Here is a 20784-nt window from a genome sequence, read left to right as displayed (position 1 = left end):
TTTTATTCCTACAATACTTGACAAAGATTTATTTCGTTACATCCCTATTTACTAGGCTATTCAAAATCAAATACAAATTCACTGTAATTGTAGGCTAACTCTGTAAGCCGCCCTGCACAATCTTTGAAACAACAGCATCGCCTAGGCCTATATGTTCTCTCCCAGACTTATGGATAGAACTTTTTGAGTGTAGCATAAGGTAACCAGTCCATCCAGTATGCATAATAACAGTCCACACTCAAAGGCGATTACTCAAATGAGTTTAATTTTGGAGTATAGGTTAGACAAATGATGTACCAAAGACATCTTAAATCAGTTTTGTTTGATGTTTTACTGCTATGTGTAATACGTGGTAGGCTATGTATTGTATAACGGCACAATCAACATTTAAAAAAATGGGGGGGGGGGGGGGGGCATGGGCTCATAGGCCCAGGGGTATGCATAAGCTCTAATATGCATATGAGGTTAGTTAATCTTACTTAATCACCTTAGAAAGAGCTGTCCATTTTGTTGTGTTAGGCTTTGAAACAACATCCACAATGACCATGTTCTACACTCAGAATCAACCTGCTGTTGAACTTCTTCCTTCAAATTGATCATCACAGATACTGTTTTGATGACAAGTGTTTGATGTGATTTTCGATTGCATTTGCATTCATGTCAGAGTGGTTAGAGGGACAATAGAGCCCTGAGTACCAGGCCATTAGGACCTCATGGTCAATAGCAAGTTGGGTACTACCAACGCATGTCCAGGGTGCATAAAAGGAGATTACCGCGGTCATGACTCATGACTGCCAGCGTGGCAGTAAAGCTGTCAACACAACAGCCCTAATCATCACCCACAGGAGACTTGAACCTCAACCAGAGAGTTGTGCATGACAGTGTGTGGTTAGCTAGGCAAATCCTAAGCTAGATTTGGCCAAAATGACCATAGAAATAGAATGTCATTCTAGGTCTGGTTAGACAGCTGACGTTGTACTCTCCACATACTCTTTCTAGGCATGTCAATATGATATTTATTGCAGAATTTGTTTGACATTTTCTTTGCAACACAAACACACCCATCAATGTTTATTTGATAAATGTATCTACACTCAAGCTGGGTGATGTTAGTGAAATGTCCACATATAGTCTAAACCTGTTGGGATATAAGTATTTCTGGGATTTGTCCCCTGAGAAATCTGTAACAGCGGACATAAGAGGACCCGAGACAAAACTAGCCAGTTATAGAACATTGTGTTGTATGAAAGCTGAGCTGACTGAACACCGGGCATTCAACAAGTAGTTAATACCGTCCCCATGGTAACATGTCTTTACTCATGACAAGATGAAACGTTAATAAATAAGTTGCAAGCTGCTTTCGTAGCAAGGTGTTGTAAAACACATTCCAGACACTGGTTCTTGCCAGTGTTGCAAATCATTTTTCCGGGAGAATCGCTATTGGCTCCTTGATTTCTCGTTAGCAGTCTCAAAATATATTTTTTGCCATGACCAATTTGCCTTGCTGCAGCACAGCTGTGGTCCCCGATGTAGTGTTTACTGCGTCCCCTCCCCTTCTGCACCTCTGCATTTGCGTGCACTGTTGTTGTGACTTCTTTTTGCGGCAGAATTGACTGGGAAATGTTGCTAAATGCTATCAAAACCAAAAACGTTGGTGGCAAAACTCCCCAAAGGCAGCCTGAAATGTAGCTGAATTCGTCGCTAGCCCCTTTATGACTAATAGTCACTGAATGGGTCTGAAAACTCACTGAATATAGCAACAAAGTCATGAAATTAGCAACACTGGTAATTTGTAATTGTAACTGTAATTTGACAGAGAAATATCAGCTAGATAGGCTAGCCAGCTGCAGCTATCCCCAAGCTAGCCTACACTAGCTTTAGTGTGCTTTAGCCTACACATAGAACTGAATTAGCTGACCATCTCAAGATGGCGAGTCAGTCAGCAGGGGAGAAGTCCTCAACTTCAAAACTTCTGATTGAATGGCAAAGACACACCCAAAGAAACACCCACATCAAACCACACCTGCAAGACAACTCTAATTCGGTTCAGTCATGGCCGCTAGCATTTCTAAATGAGCACGCTAAGAAACAAGGCCAAATCAGGCAATTCAGTTCCCCTTTAACCCTCTTAAGTTAATTTAAGTTAATGTCTTCCACATCTGGAAGGTGGCCAAGCTACAGCAGTGTTTGCCAGACCATGAGACATTCTGAAAATCGAAACGTCTGTAGCGTCCAAAACGGTTTGGCCCACAAACTACTATGGCTAGAGAAAGATGAGGCTCTCACGAACACGTTCATGTTGGTTGTTTTGCTAGAGCGCTCACAAGCTTCACAAACTATGCTTGAAGGCTGCCTGGTCCAGTTAAACAAATGAATGGAAGTACTGTATATGGAAGTAGTTTAGTACCTAAATAAAGGGCTTAAATATGTGTAAAACACATTTTTCATAGTTTCCTGGTGTTTTTTTTATATCTCTCAGATATAGGACAGCATTTAAAAACAAAAATCCTTTCGATTTCTTTTTTACTATCTGGTTTTCCATTGATGAATATGTTATTCAATGTGATTCTATGGGCTAATAGCCATAAGGCCAAATTCAATATTCAACGTTTTTGGGGGATACCTAAAGGGGTCTAAGTTTCCAAATCAAATATCTAAATGATCCTTGCTAAGACCATCTAAAAACAACCCACTCCCCTTTACCCCGGCTTAGACTCTAGAGGGTTTTAAAGAACAACGTACTGTACACAATGGGGATCTAGGGTATTGCATCAATAATTCAAGAGTTAATAGTGACACATTTCTTCCCAGTTTGTGCTCTCAACATGTTGACATGTTACTCATTTCAAATGCATGTTCGTACTAAACCGACTGAGGGAAGCTTTCTGCTGTTACACTATTCCCTGGTGCTAGCTACATCGTTAGACTCAGCACTTTCACTGTAGCTAGCACGGCATTTCACTTTGTCAGCACTCAAGGATTTGAGCTTTAAGCCTGATGACATCCTCTTCTGTTCAAGCCAGCTGCAGCTGTTATCATGTACTTTGCCATATTGCTTTTTATTAGAGTTAAAGTGAGTTGACAAGCACTCGTGGAGAAGTAGGGATAGACACCCAGCAAGGAACATAGAACATTCAGACAGACTCCTTAGAACAAACGGAAACAGAGCCTCTGTGTGTGTGTGCCTTGTGTGTGTGTGTGTGTGTGTGTGTGCGTGTGTGTGTGTATACAAGTGTGTGTTTCTATATGTGTGTGTGTGTGCCTTGTGTGTGTGTGTGTGTGCCTTGTGTGTGTGTGTGTGCGTGTGTGTATACAAGTGTGTGTTTCTATATGTGTGTGTGTGTGTGTGTGTGTGTGTGTGTGTGTGTGTGTGTGTGTGTGTGTGCATACCTGCGTGTATGCCTTTGCATGCCCTTGCATGGTGTTTGTGATGTTTGCATGGCGTCCGTGATAATGGGAACATCGGATATAGCGATTGGTCCTGATGAAGAACTCCTGGCTTGTCTGACAGACTGACGTTCTCCCTGCTGTACCATCGATGGGCCCTCTGCTCAAGCCATACTGAATTTTCAAACTGCCTCAACTCCAATCGTTTTAAATCTTCAATTTGATGTTCATTAATGAATGATGTACATGGTTAACAAGAGGAACACAATGGAAATACGTTTCTATATTTTTTTGTGTTATCCTGAAAATCTTTATTGTCATATAAATCAGACATATACAAAAGTATGTGGACACCTTTCAAATTTGTGGATTCGGCTATTTCAGCCATACCCGCTGCTGACAGGTGTATAAACTCAAGTGCACCGCCATGCAATCTCCATAGACAAACATTGCCAGTAGAATGGCCTTACGGAAGAGCTCAGTGACTTTTAACATGGCACAGTCATAGGAAGCCAACTTTCCAACAAGTCAGTTCGTCAAATTTCTGCCCTGCTAGAGCTTTCAGTTGTAAGTGCTGTTATTGTGAAGTGGAAACGTCTGGGAGCAACAACGGATCCCAGACGTAGGCCACACAAGCTCACAGAACGGGACTGCCGAGTGCTGAAGCGCGTAGCACTTGGGTTTCCATCACCGTGCGCAATGCCAAGCATCAGCTGGATCGGTGTAAAGCTCGCCGCCATATGACTCCGGAGCAGTGGAAACGTGTTCTCGCTATGCGGACAACTGTTAGGGTTTAAGATTAGACTTGTCATGCCTGTGAGTGATAGAACAACAATGTATTTTATCAGTGGCAGCACAACAAATTACGTATCTCCGCATGTGACAAATGATACAGTCTCAAACAGCACATCCATTTGATATCTGTGCCAAGGTAAATGGCATACAAATCCCCTTACAATCACCATTCAGCTCAGTAAACCATCACAGCACTATCCTGCAGTGTACGAGCCATAAAGTAAATCACATTTGAGCAGGACTCATTAGAAGCAGGTATAAGGACCGGGCTTGGACACGGCTCCTGTGCAAATGACAACACATGACACCTTGTAAACAGAGCGGGATTAGAGGATTCTTGAAGACAGGGTATTTCTCCAAGTTTCCTCCCCCCCTGCACGATGCTCTTAATCATTGCTAATCACGGGATTTGTCTCCCATCACATACGTCCTTGCTGGCACAGTAGGACAGCATAAGTAATGAGGCAGGACATGTGTGAGGGAAAGGAGAGGAGAGAGGAAGAGAGAGGATGAGGAGAGGGAGAGAGAAAGAGAGAGAGAGAGAGCTGAGACGATGGTAGTTTGGCTTGGCTGGGATTCATGCTTAAAAAGGGCAAGTCATCTGTGATACTTCTGTGTGGATCTGACGTGTGATTTATTTAACTGATAATGCAAAGAAGCTGGTGTTTGGAGGATGTATTGGAACGGGTGTTGTTAGGCCCGAGACAAAGTCGAGGGACGGCAAACCATGCCAATACATCCTCCAAACACCGACTTTGAGGGCATTATCACTTTAATACAACGGGTTACCAGCATATTCAAATAATGACATGTCATCAACAAAACATTTTTGATTAATTTACTTATACTCTTTCATCCTTCCACGAGATATAGTCCCGACACAAATATATGGTTGCTACCCAAGCCAGCTGGTAGTTCGTTCTATCGGTTCGGGTGCTAGCTAGCCAACTACGGCTAACTTAATGTCCCGTCAAAAAGTGCAGCCAGAAAACAACAAAGTAGCTGCATTTGCATTTGCTTAAGCTGTTTTCCAGAGACATTTGTATACATCCATAACAATGAGCTAATGGGGAGCGATTTCACTTGGCATTGAAAATGAGCTCACTCGTCAGGACACTGTTGTTCAGAGGAACTAGCCAACAACACAATCACTTCAAACTGAATCTGGAAAGACTGCAAACTAGCTGCACTTTGTTTCTTTTGACCTTTTTTTCAATTGACGTTTCTTTGTATATATCCATAAAAAGGATGCCAGCTGATTCATGATTTCTACTTGTTGAGAAACGCTGCCTGCCTGTCTGTCTCGTCCCAACTCCCGACACGTTCATTTCTATAGGACAGCTTGAGATCAAATTTGAATATTGAAACAATGTTGCAAATGTCGGAGAGACAGACAACAAGGTTTATACATTGCCTGGCTGGGCTGATGAGACAGTGGACTGCGCAGTCAGATGGAACAGAGTAATGTCATAGAGATAACCAGTGGTAACTTGTGGAATAGACACCGTCTGGAATGCGGTTTTAACCCATCAGCATTCAGGATTAGACCCACCCATTATATAAATACAATTAACATATGGACTTGTATGTCCTGTACATAATTGTGCACTTGTGTTCCATACAGAACGTTTCTTAATTTACATACAACAGCAATGAGACAAGTATTTCCCATTACCATCACAACTTCTTGGAAAGATGGTGCAAGCCTGAAGTGAATATACACTACATTCAGTTGGACACAACTAGACATATTTTATTTCATGTCGGTGATAGATGTTAATGGTACTTGAAATGCAATAATTTGATCTCTTCTACAAATGTAACCCCCGGATAGCCTATTTTCTGATTGCAGAACATTACCCCTTACTTAAAGAGGCTAAGTGCAGAGAAGCCTGTCTTGATAGATATTCAGGGTTGCTGGGATACAGGGCTGCTGTAGTCACTGTGTTCCTCAAGATTGGCAAATGACTCAAACTTTTGACAAACCAAAAATGAATGGCAATCAAAATGAATGGCAATCAGTTCTGTCAATATTTTGGAAGTCGAACTTAAATGATTGAATCCCATTGTGGACTTTTGGTCAATTGCGCACAGGCCCAAGGTGTCTTGACCAAGTAATACACATTTGTATAAGACGAATTTGTGAAGCAACTGGCCTGAAATGGACTTTTATCACCAAACTTCAGCCTCTATACCCACATTAAGTCTAGCTAGAATGAATGACCTCCCTTGACAAAAAGGTGTAATGTACAAAAAAAGTATTTTTAAAAATGCATATCCTTGTGTGTTGTTTGATTGTGTGTGTGTGCGAGCGTGCGTGCGACTGCGTGTACAAGTGTCCGTGTGTGTGCCACAGCTCTCTGACCTTCCTTTAATCACTCCCCATGCTTCAAAAAAAAAAACTCTCTCACCCCAACCCCTGTTCACTCTCCTCCTGCTGCTGGGTTGGCTAATGAGAAACCTGCCATTCTGTCATTTACCGTGCACACAAACACACACATGCACGCACTGTCCCTCCACCCACACACACACAGAACCTCCCCTCCCTCACCCACACACACAGCTCTCCACATTACTCCTCACCCCCCTCCTCAGGAGGTGGAACCTTGCCCACCACGTGTCATCCGTCATCTCCTGGCTGCCTGATGGGCGATGCCACTCAATCTGTCTTCCCTAGCCACGACAGCCCCAGCCCAGCCCAGCCTCCCTCTCACCTCAGCGGACAGAAAAAACACGGGGAAAAGAGGAGGAAGACTGGCAGAATGAGGATTGATGGAGCACCCTGACAGTGTCCCAAATGGCACCCTCTTCACAGAGCCTATAGGGCTCTGCCCAAAAGTAGTGCACTATATAGGGAATAGGGACGTACACCTTCAGTGATTGGGGTCTGGCAGGGCCCTACCAGTGTCCCAAATGGCACCCTCTTCACAGAGCCTGGGACGTACACCTTCAGTGATTGGGGTCTGGCAGGGCCCTACCAGGGAACAGCGTTGGGAATAAATGAAAAACGGTGTCACTTCACAATCTGAGGCCTTGGCAAGTCTGGAGGCAGCACTGCGATGAGCTGAGCATCTGCACAGTGTGAATGTTAGGTGAAATTCACAGACTCCGCAGGAGCGAGAGGGGACCGAGAAGAGAGAGAGGAGCGAAAACACAGTGTTGTACTGGTGGAACTGCACTAGAATGTGTGTTTAGCAAGTTTTTTTTATCCATCCTTATCGTGCCTTCCATCCTTCTATTAACTTTCCATCCACCCACCTATCCCTCCATCCTCAACCTGGGCCCTAAAACAACAGCTGTGCAACAGCTCTGAAGGGAGATAGGTCCTGGTGCGTGAGTATTTTTCTCCGCAGCCAGTAAACTGTGTAAGCCCGTATCCTTGCCAGTTCTACCAATAGAACGTCTCTCAAACAACCTCGGATGTTTCTATTGAAGATCGACGCACAGACGCGGATTGTCATGTACCATTGCCTTGACTCGAGAAAAAGACAAGATTACAAGTTCTGTATAGCTCTGTACAGGGAACCACACCGAGCTCTTAACACCCGAGAGCATTAGTAGGCCGCCATCTCTTACCGACGACATATGGCTGTAGTTCTATTTGGGATCCCAGTGTGTCTGAAAAGAGAGCACGCTCCCACATCAGAGATGCCAAAACAGCGTCCACTAGCCACCACATCCAGCAGCTAGCAGAGAAGAAACATGAATATTTCAGCGCCAAACGATTAAAGTCACCTAGTCCTTTTCATCATTGTTTAAAGTAAGTGAACACGTTCAATGTTGACCTCCTTTCCCCTGGAGTGGGAAGGAAAGAAAAACAACTGAACGAGGCAAAACGGAAACTGGGTGTGAATGCTAACAACTGAGGAGAAGCCCCTGATTGAAAGGAGACGATTGCAGGCATTTGGTTAATCACTGCATCAATCCATCTCTTCTGTGGACATCACTCGTTATTCCTGACAAAGGTATACTCTGGTATCTCTTCTAGGAGCAGCAGGGCTTCCTCTCCTGTACAGCACAGTTGCTGAAGACTCTTCACCGAGTGTTAGAACTGAAAGCCTGAGTGTGTGGCTTTGGTGTGTGTGCGTGGGCGTGGGAGCAGCCTGAATCTTGACTGAAGGGAGACACACCTGGGTACCTAAGGGGGGCAGTGCCATGGTTCTTGCTGTGCCTTTAACAAACGCCGTCTGCATTTAGTCACAGCATTTACCACTCACAAAAAGAGATAGCAAAGGCGCAGGAGATAAAGAGTGCCACAAATTTCACAGCACCATGTGGACTACCTCTGCATCATCAGCCTCCTCTCTCTGCACCCCCTTCTACCCCATGTATTATTCTCTCTCTCTCTCTCTCTCTCTCTCTCTCTCTCTCTCTCTCTCTCTCATATTCAACCACAGCCGTATTGTTTGGAAAAGGGAAGAAATATCACACATATCTCTCCTCAGCCACTCTAGCTTTAATCAGAGACTCAGCAAGGTAGTCTGTGTGAGACATTGCTCTCATAAGTGCATTCCATGTGTTCTGGAACCTAGGCTATGGACAGCTTACAAAATGGCTACTAAGCATGAGCGTGGAGTCTGGAATCATAGTTTATTGAATCACAAGTGGATGTGAATGGCGCATTTACGCTTGAAAGCTAAAAAACATTTCCTTGTCACATCTCAAAAGGACTCTTAACACATGAATGTTCTCAAAGAGGCAATTCACCTTGTGCATTTACTATGCCAAATAATTGTACATTTTGGTGGCCCCAGGAATCAAACCCACGATCCTGGTGTTGCAAGCACCAACTGAGCCATAACAGGACCACAAACATGGTGGGTGAGCCATGTCTTCTTACCCTAGCCTGTCGGTAAGTGCTCATTTGCCGTAGTCACACGAGGGAACAAAACAGCCCAGACATGGAAAACAGAATCAATCATCAAAGCAGACACCTGGCTATTCCTGTACACAGTGGCTCACCACCCCGTCACGTGTACACATAGATTTCCACTCAGCAGTGCTGAACACCGAGGCAATTTTTTAGTGCTTGCTGACAAAACGCTTGATCATTTCTATTATTATTTGTGAGATACAACCTCTAAATCAAACATAATGTTCCGTGTGCCGTCCTCAATCAGAATGAAATAAAAAGTCAACGATTTCCTTGAACAAGCGTATCACGAAGTGTCATATAGATTACATAAAGGCATCCATTATCTGGAGAGATATATCCACGCCACACTGAACCACACTGGACTCGTGAAGAGACTGAGACAGAGACTGAGACCGAGATAGAGATAGAGACAAGCTGTGGTGTCATCATAGTGGGTGTGTGTGTGTGTGTGTGTGTGTGTGTGTGTGTGTGTGTGTGTGTGTGTGTGTGTGTGTGTGTGTGTGTGTGTGTGTGTGTGTGTGTGTGTGTGTGTGTGTGTGTGTGTGTGTGTGTGTGTGTGTGTGTGTGTGTGTGTGCTCCTGTGGTATGGATGTGCGTTTATACTCTCTTTCCATCACTGACCCCACATTCTCCGACAGAGCTACTGCAGGATCAGACCTGCAGGGTGTTACTTGTCCTTTTACGAAACGTCCAACTGCCCAACAGCCTCTTGAAGTCAGGCGGAGGCAGTGTGGGATGGCAGAAAGAAACTGCCAGAATTATCTCTTTTGAAAAGTACCTTGAATTTGGTCTCATGTCTAATCAAGTGCTCACCTGTCATCTCTGACAGCCACAACAAGACAGGCTGCTGTGTCAATTTTATTCCTCAGACGGCCAACCGACTGCATCTCGCCCACCAGCACCCCGGCTACACTTCACCAAAAGGCCACGGGAGAAGGAAAAGTAAATAACTCTCAATAACACACTTGGCCAACAGGACTGTCTGAGTAACTACAGCATGACCTACACACCTTAGGGATCGGAGAGGAGCAAAAGACCGTAACACTTTAAGCAACCTACATGAAATAATACTATGGAATACTATGGTATAAATACTGTAGTATTCACTGTAGTGCTGTTGCAGACTTTACTGTACTGTTCACTGACTAAGTCAGGAAAAAAATGACACTGAACACTGTAGTATTTAGATTTAACTATAGTATAAATACTGTACTAAAATATAGCTGTAGTACGTACATACCATGGTAATTCATTTAGTATTTTTGTGTATTGTAGTACACAGAAATATTTCCTGTAGTGTTTTTGCGGACTGTAATATATTGTCATATTTACTGTAGTTTTTTTATTGACATTACTGTAGTTTTTACTACAGTATAGTGTTTCTGTTTTATTATCTTTGACATACTGTAGAAGTGGAGGCTTTCTCCTTCATGAAACCTACTGGAGAAATTCTAAAAGAACACATTTTCCATAACCTGTAGGTGATGAGGACTGGGGTTTGAAATGGATAGTTCAGAGCTTCTGTTTTTTTAATTACTTGTAGCAACACAATATGGTATAACCTTGGCATGTAAGTTTGTCATGTACAGTATGGGTGGCACAAATTGCAATATGGTGGAAGGGGAATGGACAGGTACTTTACTGTTATTTTTACTGTGGTTAAAAAAGTGTAGTGTTTTTGCGGACAATATTGTAGTATTTATGAGAGTTGATTTTTGTGTGTGGATAATACTGTAGTATTGAGGGATACTACAGTGTGTAGTGTATTATTCTACAATATACTACACTAAGTACTGTAGTATTTTATAGTAATCTGTAGTATTTTTTTCACGTGGGAAGTTGAAGTGAAAATCACTTGTCGATCCAGGGCAATGCCAGTGGTGCAGCACTCAACACTCGTCACTAATAAACAAGTCCAAATCTCCCCTCCAACCAAAAGACAGACAGTCTGTTTGTCTGTCCGTCTGTCTTTCTAGAGGATGGGCAGAATAGATGTAAGAACACCACACTCCATCCAGACAGACAGGCAGTGATATTTTACAGTATGGAACAGCGTGTCTGGTTTACAGAGCAGTACAGCTAATTCAAATATTCACACGCATTTCCCGGTAGAGGCAGAGTAGCAATGGGAGTCGGAGTATGATGAGGCATTAAAGATTAAAGCAGGTAGCTGCCACCGGCGCCCAGTTTGACTGACGTTCCAAAGAGAATGCAGCTGCCGAGTCAGAGGTGCCATGGTTACACCTTCTTCTCTCATTGCCTGCTAAAATTAAAACTTCTAAATATACAGCCTGCCTGGGCTGAGGCTCGGAGAACTGACTCATCCATATGCATGAGAACGGTGTTCCTTCTCCGCTCTGTCTGTTAGTTGTGGACGGGCCGTCTGCTCTGCTCTGCAGTGCTGAGCCTGAGTCCCAAGACATCTCCAGGACAACTGACAGACTGAGCTATTAGGAGGCATGTGTAATGTCTAATGATAGACAATGCCCCCGAACCGTATGTTGACCAGGATGAGGGGTTCTAGAGGGGGAATATCAGGATAATCCCAATCGTTTTGAAGAACCATCTGGCCTTAAATGGCCATGAACTCATTTAACCTACAGCCAGAAGAGGACGGGCCACCCCTCGGAGCCTGGCTCCTCTCTTGGTTTCTTCTTCCAGTAGATTCCTGCCACTGTAGGGAGTTTTTCCCCTAGCCACTGTGCTTCTGAATCTGCATTGCTTGCTCTTTGGGGTTTTAGGCTGGTTATCTGTCTAGCACTTTGTGACAACTGCTGGTGTAAAAAGGGATTTAGGAAATACATTTGATTGGTTGATTCATTGATTGACAATGTTTCATGGAGGTCAACACTATTTGTCTGATAAGTATTGTATGTATAGGCTAGTTGGTATAAGGCTATGTCTAGGGGTGTTTCTGTTTGTGTGCACAGAGCATGTAAAGTACATGTGTGTACTGTATGTGTGCTCACACGTGTGTGTGTAGGTGTGTGCAAATGTGTGCTCACACATTTTAAAAATATTTTATTTGATTTAACCTTTATTTAACTAGGCAAATCCATTAAGAACGAATTCTTATTTACAATGACGGCCTACCCCGGCCAAACCTGGACGACACTGGCCCAATTGTGCACCACCCTGTGGGATTCCCAAACGCGACCGGATGTGACGCAGCCTGGATTTGTGTGTGTTCAAGTGTACCCACGAGTATGTACGTGTGGTTATACCTAGGCCTAAATTCTCTCACTTACCTGTTGGATGAAGGCCTCTGCTCCTCGGGGGCTGAGCAGTAGGATGGCACGTCTCAGAGTGTCCCTGTAACGGTTGAGCTCCTCTGTCCTCATGGTGTTGAAGAGGTTCGAGAAGACCTTACTGATGTTCCTGTCCACTCTCTGTAGAGATACGTCCAGCCCCTGCCGAGATGTCTGGTCCAGGAAACTCTGTAGGCCACGGATATCTGAGGAGAGGAGGAGGGTGAGTGGGGTTAGACTAACTGGACACGGAAACCCCTCTAACGTCCTGCAGAGCCCTCTGAGTACATCAAACATACCGCATAATTATGGCCCACAGCATCCATTGCACTTTTTTTTAGTCAGATTCCATCTCTCAATAGCATAATTTGACTAAATGTAATATTTCCACTGTGATTGCTAGCTCGTGGTGGTTCTAGTGTTAACTGGCATATTTGAAACCCATGACTGGAATACACAAATAATGAATTCTCTACATGGCGAGGAGGACTGTCATTTAGATAAACGCACACACAACAAACAACGCTGCTTTGAGATTCAACCACAAAGGCCAGGGAGGGAAACGATGTGGCAAGTGGTAACGTGGTCGGCACAGCTTGTCCCATGAATTAAACGTAGAAATTGAGGATTGGCTGATAACTAAAAAAAAACATATACAGTGAACCTGAAACGGTTTCTCGATCAACACTTTGATATGCTTGAAAACAACAATCACACGCATCAAGATCTGCCCTTCTATCTATCTATCTATCTATCTACATCTGCCCTATCCTTGAGCAAAACTTGAAGGGAGGCCTCCAGCCAAACTACCCGTATGTAACAGTGGATGAGGCTTTTACAACAATGTCAGCAGAAGATAGGGCATTGCCGACAAGCACGAACAAACATTTGAAAAAGGTGGATTTATTGCCTGGGTTAACGGAGGAGGTCGAGGCCCTCAAATCAGGAATGGATTACAACAATAAAATGGAAGAAATACGAGCTGAAAATAAGATATTGACAACGACCGCGGACTCCCTTATAAGCCACCCCGCAGAGGCTACGGTAGGATATTAACGCAATGAAAGCAGAATTACTTGATCTGAGGCGCAGATGTATGGAGAATTAATATTGTTATGATGGGAACAAAGGAGGATGAAAATGAAAACTATCTGGCAACTTGAGGATAAAGTCAGGGTTTTCATGAAACTTCATCTCGAGATAACAGGTGGATACAATTGATTTTCAATGGGCTTATCATTTCGGTGGCAGAGGGGAGGGAAGGCCCGGTCCGTTCTCCATCAGTGAACAATTTCTCCATGAAATAGTGGCGAGAATGTGCCTTGTATCCCACTTTCAAAAGGCTCCGAGCAGAGAAGCCGAAAGTTTGTCTTGTAGTCGATAAGTTGTATGTAAAAAAACGATTCTTCGGGGATTCGAAGATAACAATGTTGGCTATGAGTGATACCTCATGCTGAGGTAGTCCCCGATACGCAACATTACACCACACTACACGTTACAATCTTGCATGATGGACTCATCCTTTTTATTCATACAATACGGAACCTTGGACAATATGGACTTCAAATTTGTCTCGGGTTTATGGGAAGGCAAAAAACGGCTGAGGCTAACTTTTTTTATTTTGAGGACCGTACAGATGTTAAAATGGTAAAACCAAGGTTGGGTTTTGAGTTTGATCTGATACAATGTCATTTTAGCGATTGGGGTATATTGTGACTTCAATGCTGTTACACTGTAGCTGCCCTTCTAGCAGATGTGATTTGGGATGAAAAATATTGACCTGTCTAATGTGGAACTAGGATATAGGATAAACGATTGATACAGTAAGAGGGTCAATAGCCTATCTAGGTTCTCTACTGGAGTAGGCCTATTCGATCCTATAACAATTGGTGTCACTATCTTTAAACACCATTTCAACCATAAATCTCATTGAAAAAAAAATACAAAGGACATATTTTTCAGATGCACACCAGCAAATGGGTTAGGTGTTGGTCAAAGGGGTCAGTTGACTCTGCTAGCAACTGGCAGGTTAACACGGGGTTAAACTGAGTATAGCTGAAATTCATCATTAGAGCCAATATGATAACTGGCTTATGGAAGCACTACTCTATGCGAGAAGTATATTATGTTTTTACACAATCTATATATGCTACCGGTATCTTTCCTCCCCAGTGCTATAGGCCGATGTGTTAAGCAGCCTAAGTGATTGAGCAACAAACCTTGTGTTAAAAAAAAACAAAGAGGAAAAATACAAATATTCTTTACTTTGATAGGTCTGCCGTTGGGATGAAATGGATGCGGTATCTATCTATATGCATATACTGTCTATAGTGCCTTCAGAAAGTATTCATACCCTTGGACTTTTCCCACATTTTGTTACATTGTGTTCCATCCTTTATTCAAAATGTATTAAATATACTTTTCTTCTCTCTCCCATCTACACACAATATCCCGTATTGACAAAGTGAAAATATGTTTTTAGAAATATTTGCAAATATCTGCAAATGTATTGAAAGCGATTACAGTTGTGAGTCTTTCTGGTTTCTAAGAGCTTTCCACACCTGGATTGTGCAACATTTGCACATTATTCTTTTCAAAATGATTGTTGATCATAGCTGGACAACCATTTTTAGTTCTTGCCATAGATTGTCATTTAGATTTAAGTCAAAACTGTAACTTTGTCTTTCAGGAACATTCACTGACTTCTTTGTAAGCAACTCCAGTGTTGATTTGGCCTTGTGTTTTAGGTTGTTGTCGTGCTGAAAGGTGTCTGTTGGAAAGCAGACTGAAGCAGGTTTTCCTCTAGGATTTTGCCTGTGCTTAGGTAACCTTCTTTTTTATACTGAAAATCTCCCCTGCCCTTAAAAATGACAAGCGTACCCATAACAGGATGCAGCCAGCACTATGCTTGAACATATGGAGAGTGGTACTCAGTAATATGTTGTATTGGATTTGCCCCAAATGCAACACTTTGTATTCAGGACAAAAAGGTAATTACGTTGCCAATATTTTTGCAGTATTACTTCCTCTCCAGCAACTGAGTTAGGAAGGACGCCTGTATCTTTGTAACGACTGGGTGTATTGATACACCATCCAAAGTGTAATTAATAACTTTATCCATCTACCCTTCTTCGAGAGGCATTGGAAAGCCTCCTTGGTCTTTGTGGTTGAATCTGTGTTTGAAATACACTGCTTGACTGAGGTTTAATTGTATGTGTGTGGCACAGATATGAGGTAGTCATTCAAAAATCATGTTAAACACTATTATTGCACACAGAGTGAGCCCATGGAACGTATTATGCGATTTGTTAAGCAAATGTTTCCTCCTGAACTTATTTAGGCTTGCCATAAAAAAGGGCTTGAATACTTATTGACTCAAGACATTTCAGCTTTTCATTTTTTATTAATTTGTACAGATTTTGAAAAAAAACCATAATTCCACTTTGAAATTATGAGGTATCATGTTGAGGCCAGTGATAAAAACAAATCTCAATTTAATCCATTTTCAATTGAGGCTGTGACACGACAAAATGTGGAAAAACTCAAAGGGTGTGAATACTTTCTGAAGGCACTGCATGTCAAGTAACTACATTCCTACTATGTACAGTCATTACTGTGAAGAAAAGAAAGAGAGAAGTGCCATGTGTGTACAACGAGTCTAGAATGCACATGTAAACAACAAACAAAAAGAGATGTTAAAATATAGGCTATTAAAAACTTTTGCAGTGTTTTGGGTTCGACAACAGCAGAGCAGCCTTGGACCAGACATTGTGAAATATTGCGAGACATTGTGCATTGTGCCCCACACTGTGGAGTAAATTGCCTGCCTGTCGATCTCTGCTGCTGGCAGTTCAGTAAGTGTTCAGCGGAAGGAGAGTGGTAGAGGAGGTCTGGGTAACTCAGTGCTTTCTTTATTGTGTTCTCAGGGCCTCTTACTCACAGTCCTAGCCTATGGTGGGGCTCCGGTAGCTAGCACCTGTCTACAAGTCATCTTCCTTTGTCTAGGAGTAACAACTCACCACCGAACAGAGTGGTTTCATTGCGACAATTACTTCTCATTTGCATCATTCTCTTCTTGGTGTGATAACCTATTCAGCTATCACTGAAGTGATCCATTTTAAATGTCTGAGACAGGTGGGTTCATTCGAACATCTCTCATTCTCCTTCTCCTTCTCCTCTCATCGCTGCCTATTAGGAGTGACAGGTCACTTGTAGAAAGTTGTGTTTGGCTGTCTACTGTACTCCTATGTAGCTCCCTCTCTCCAGAGTTTAGTGGCAAAAATCCTGCTGACTCTATGTTTCCATGGTGAAAAAGGAGATGGTAACAGGTCTTCTTTCACAATGTTCTCACCAAGTCCTCTCACCAATGACAGTTGTTGTATTCTCTACAAAACAACAACAAACGACAAACATTTACTTCCTGTTGATTCATCCTGAAAAGTACAGTGAGTAGTGCCTTGTGGGGGGGGGTAGTCCTTCTCAGAGCGAACCTGGCAATTATCTGTATTAATCAAAGTGTGTGCTAGCACCACTTCTTGGCTTGGGGAGATTACTATGAATCATACATGGGGCGGCTAATGTCTTACTAGCGTTTAACCCCTGCAGGTAGAATTTGCCTTGCTGTGAAACCCATTACATCGTCCACTTTGCATGTTTTCATTCCTGTTATTTTATACCGTTATGGATATTGGGAAACTATTGGTATCCACTTATACTGAACAAAAATACAAACGCAACATGCAACAATTTTACTGAGTTACAGTAAATTCATTAGGCCCTAATCTTTTTTATTTCACATGACTGGTCTGCGGTTGTGAGGCCGGTTGGACGTACTGCCAAATTCTTTAAAACAACGTTGAAGGTGGCTTATAGTGGAGAATTAACATTCAATGGCAACAGCTCTGGAGGACATTCCTGCAGTCAGCATCCCAATTGCATGCTCCCTCAACTTGTGTGACAAAACTGCACATTTTAGGGTGGCCTTTTATTGTCCCCAGCACAAGGTTCACCTATGTAAGGATCATGCTGTTTTATCAGCCTCTTGATATGCCACACCTGTCATGTGGATGGATTATCTTGGCAAAGGAGAAATGCTCACTAACAGGGATGTGTGTATGGGCAATGTCCGGGGATCTTTTATTTCAGCTCTTGAAACATGGGATCAACACTTTACATGTTGCATTTATATTTTTGTTCAGTATATATTTCACTTGGGGGGGGGGGCATACACGGCTCCTTATCATTCAAAGCCTAACTTTGGTGGGTTTGAGAAATCCTTGTTTATGAACATTCTAGATTTGCATTTTCCTCACTTTTCCTCAGATAATCCCTATAGATTACAGCCCAAATCTTTTGTCGGCTGCAGAGAGAGTGGCAGTGATGGGCTCTCCAAAGCTGCTTGGCTTCGCCTCATGGACTTCAGCAACAGCTGCTGTGATCCCAGTGAAATTTAACTAAGACACTTAGGGGAGCATCATAACAAGCAGCATAAGAGATAATCAAAGAGGAGCAGGAGAGCAAATCTCATCAAAGAGGCCCCATCTCCAACCGTCTCTCCACTGGCGGGAAACAAATGGGATTTTACAGGATGTGACTTTCTCTCTCTCTCTCTCTCTCTCTCTCTCTCTCTCTCTCTTTCTTTATTCGTGGATTATGTGAATCATCATGAGGGCTGCCACTACCGCGTGAGGAGAGCAGAGAGCACACACACATCCACTTGCATGCACAGGCACGCACACTATTCCTAGCCACAGACACAGACCGCAGAGGTGAGGGGCTGTGTGATACAAGCTGACAGTCCAAATATGGCCTTTTGTGTGACAGTGCTGCCCCCAATGCAATGGATGGAGGTAAAAGCATGCACGAGGAGCCAGCTGAAGATCATGTGACGTAATACTCCAATCACCCTGCCCTCCTCTCGACACTGCATGACATCATCAAATGATTGTGATGCTAAGGTGAGATGATGTCAGTGGATGGGTTGTACACAGTATGTCATCATGATAGGGCTAAATAACAAAAGGAAACAAGCAAACATCCAATCACACAATGATTACCCTCAAGAGAGGGAAGGACGGAGGGATCAAAGGGGGAAAACCGAACAGCTCATAGGATGATATCACCAGCTATCACGGAGTATGTCCAAAATGGTACGCTACTCCCTATAAAGAGCACTATTCTGGGCCAGGTCCCCTTGAGTAGTGCACTATATAGGGAATAGTGTGCCATTACAGTATGTAAACAGCTATTCCCCTCTCTCATCATCAATGAAATGTCCTAAATGAGTATCCATGTAAACAATGCAAGATACATGGGATTAAATGTTTGACTCAACGCAGATGTCATGAATGACATGACATTTGAAGTGTGATTAAGCTAAGGCAGAGATCCACTCGGCCCACAGCTCACATTACAGCCAAAACGCTTTACAATCAGGTTCTAGCCTCATTCAACATTCAAACGGAATATCACTTTTCAGTCCCTCTGTTTGTTTTGAATCCATTATATTGGTGCAAATCAAAGTAAACGCAAATAAACATAAATCATCTGGCGCTGACAGCTGTGCACTGCCGAGCGCGGGGAAAGTTAAGAATTGTGAACACGAAGGTCCCACTGACAGTTCATTTAGCTCCAATCCTCATAAAAAGACAAGCATTTTAATTAGCCCCTTCAGTGAGACTCACATGTGTTGCTTTGTATGACAACGCATTTTATGTTCTATTTCCTGCTGTTTTGAACAATAATTGAGACTTTTACATTTTCATCTCTGCTGACAGGTGTGACATTTGCCTTCAGGAGACATATTTTTCATCGGCTGTTCAAGCGGCCTGTTTATGGATGAGAGATATTCTGCTATTGAATAACCATAAAAACACCCTGTATGATCTTTCCGACAGCTGTAAGTAATAAGCAGAGAACAGGACGGAAAAAGATGGAAGACAGATGATCGAATTCAATAGAATAGAAGCCGACATACATCACCGCCAATGTTGATGCTGTGTTGTTGTTGACAAACCTCACGCACGCACGCACCCACGCACGCACACACACACACACACACACACACACACACACACACACACACACACACACACACACACACACACACGCCATCGTGCCAATTCCTTGTCACTCATTGTCATGCCAATCATTTTTGTTTTGCTTGACGAGGACTGCAATGGTATAAGCAAGAGTACAAATTGATCTGCAGAACACACAAGGAATGATCTACCTGTGAGGGATCTACTTACGAAGCACTACATAGGCTCTAATAATGTTGTATGTTTTCAGTTTCCAAAGCCATTCTGTGATTGTGTATGACCACAGGAAAAAGAGCTACATGCATTTCAATACAAGCCCAATCAATGCATTTTGAATGAGAACAGTTTCACTCTGGGCTCAGCTCAGTCCCTTCACATTGTTGTTGCATGAGGCCCGACTGGAGAGAGGAGCTAGCGAACACTGTCCTAGTCCTGCAATCTGTCACCACCATCTGCCCTCAGGACAGAGAGAAGAACCTTGGAGACATGTGTTATCTCGCTGTGATGTCATCTGTCTGTCTACGCGCCACGCTCCACACCAGCTGACTGAGGAGGGAAAGAATCGCTCACCCGAAAAAAGTCGGAAAGAAGAAAACACCAAAAAAGGAGAGAAAGGCACCTTGGACAGCCAATTACCTGACGTTGGAGAAATGCTACACGTCAACCTTTTACGAAAGCCATTCTCGCACCCGCTGGAAAAAAAAAAATGTTTCCCCACAAGAGCCCTGGCAGTAATGTGACGAGCAAGTCCTGGAATGGTGTGATTTAATTGTGCGATTGTATAATTGATCAGTGTGTTCCCTCCATTGACTATACAGGCACTAAATGTTAATTTGCCCCACAAGTAGCAGCTCTTCTCTCTCCAAGAGTTTTCATGTCCTGCCAAGGCGCTTATGCAAATGGATCAAATCAAAGAGCTACGCTAGATTTTAGGACCGCAATGAAAAATCGATATCGCAGGGATCTGATACATCACACGTGAGGGCAAGGATAACGAGTGTCGGTGATAACTCGATTTTCCCTCTGCATAAACAACCCTTGATACCGTACGACACCCAGATATCATGTTAAGCGTCTTAATGTTTTCCAGCTATAGAGAGGGCAAGCTAATTATGCTAAGTGTGGCTTTCCACAAGGTCAGATGGTTATCAAAGCTCCATTCCCACTTGATAAACAACACTAATTGGTACAAGCACTTAAAAATATGAATGAATAAAAAAAGGAGACAAATCATCACGCTGTATCAACCCAGCCGACCGACTAATGAAACCCTCCCAGTAGAGTAACTGTTTACGTTGCATCAAAGTATCAAAGCTCCGCGCGGTCTGTTTTGTCCCTCTGATGATCCAGAGGATGCGTGTTGCCCGGCTGCCCGCGTATCAAACACTGCCAGACCAGGACATCCAGCGTGCCTCGTGCAACCGGATGAACCAGATTT

General features: G+C 43.1%; 1 protein-coding gene across 1 annotated transcript in view; it reads right to left on the bottom strand.

The window, feature by feature from the left end:
* LOC115144025 (glutamate receptor ionotropic, delta-1-like) overlaps positions 1–20784 on the bottom strand; it is a 419627-nt gene that overhangs the window by 91970 nt on the left and 306873 nt on the right. The window contains exon 4 of the mRNA XM_065002294.1: positions 12307–12512. Coding sequence (XP_064858366.1) covers positions 12307–12512 — 206 coding nt within the window. The remainder of the gene's footprint in view (positions 1–12306; positions 12513–20784) is intronic.

Source organism: Oncorhynchus nerka, linkage group LG16, assembly GCF_034236695.1.
Source record: "Oncorhynchus nerka isolate Pitt River linkage group LG16, Oner_Uvic_2.0, whole genome shotgun sequence".
NCBI lineage: Eukaryota > Metazoa > Chordata > Actinopteri > Salmoniformes > Salmonidae > Oncorhynchus > Oncorhynchus nerka.
The sequence above is the reverse complement of the archived record's forward strand: the minus strand, read 5'-3'. Positions and strand labels throughout refer to the sequence as shown.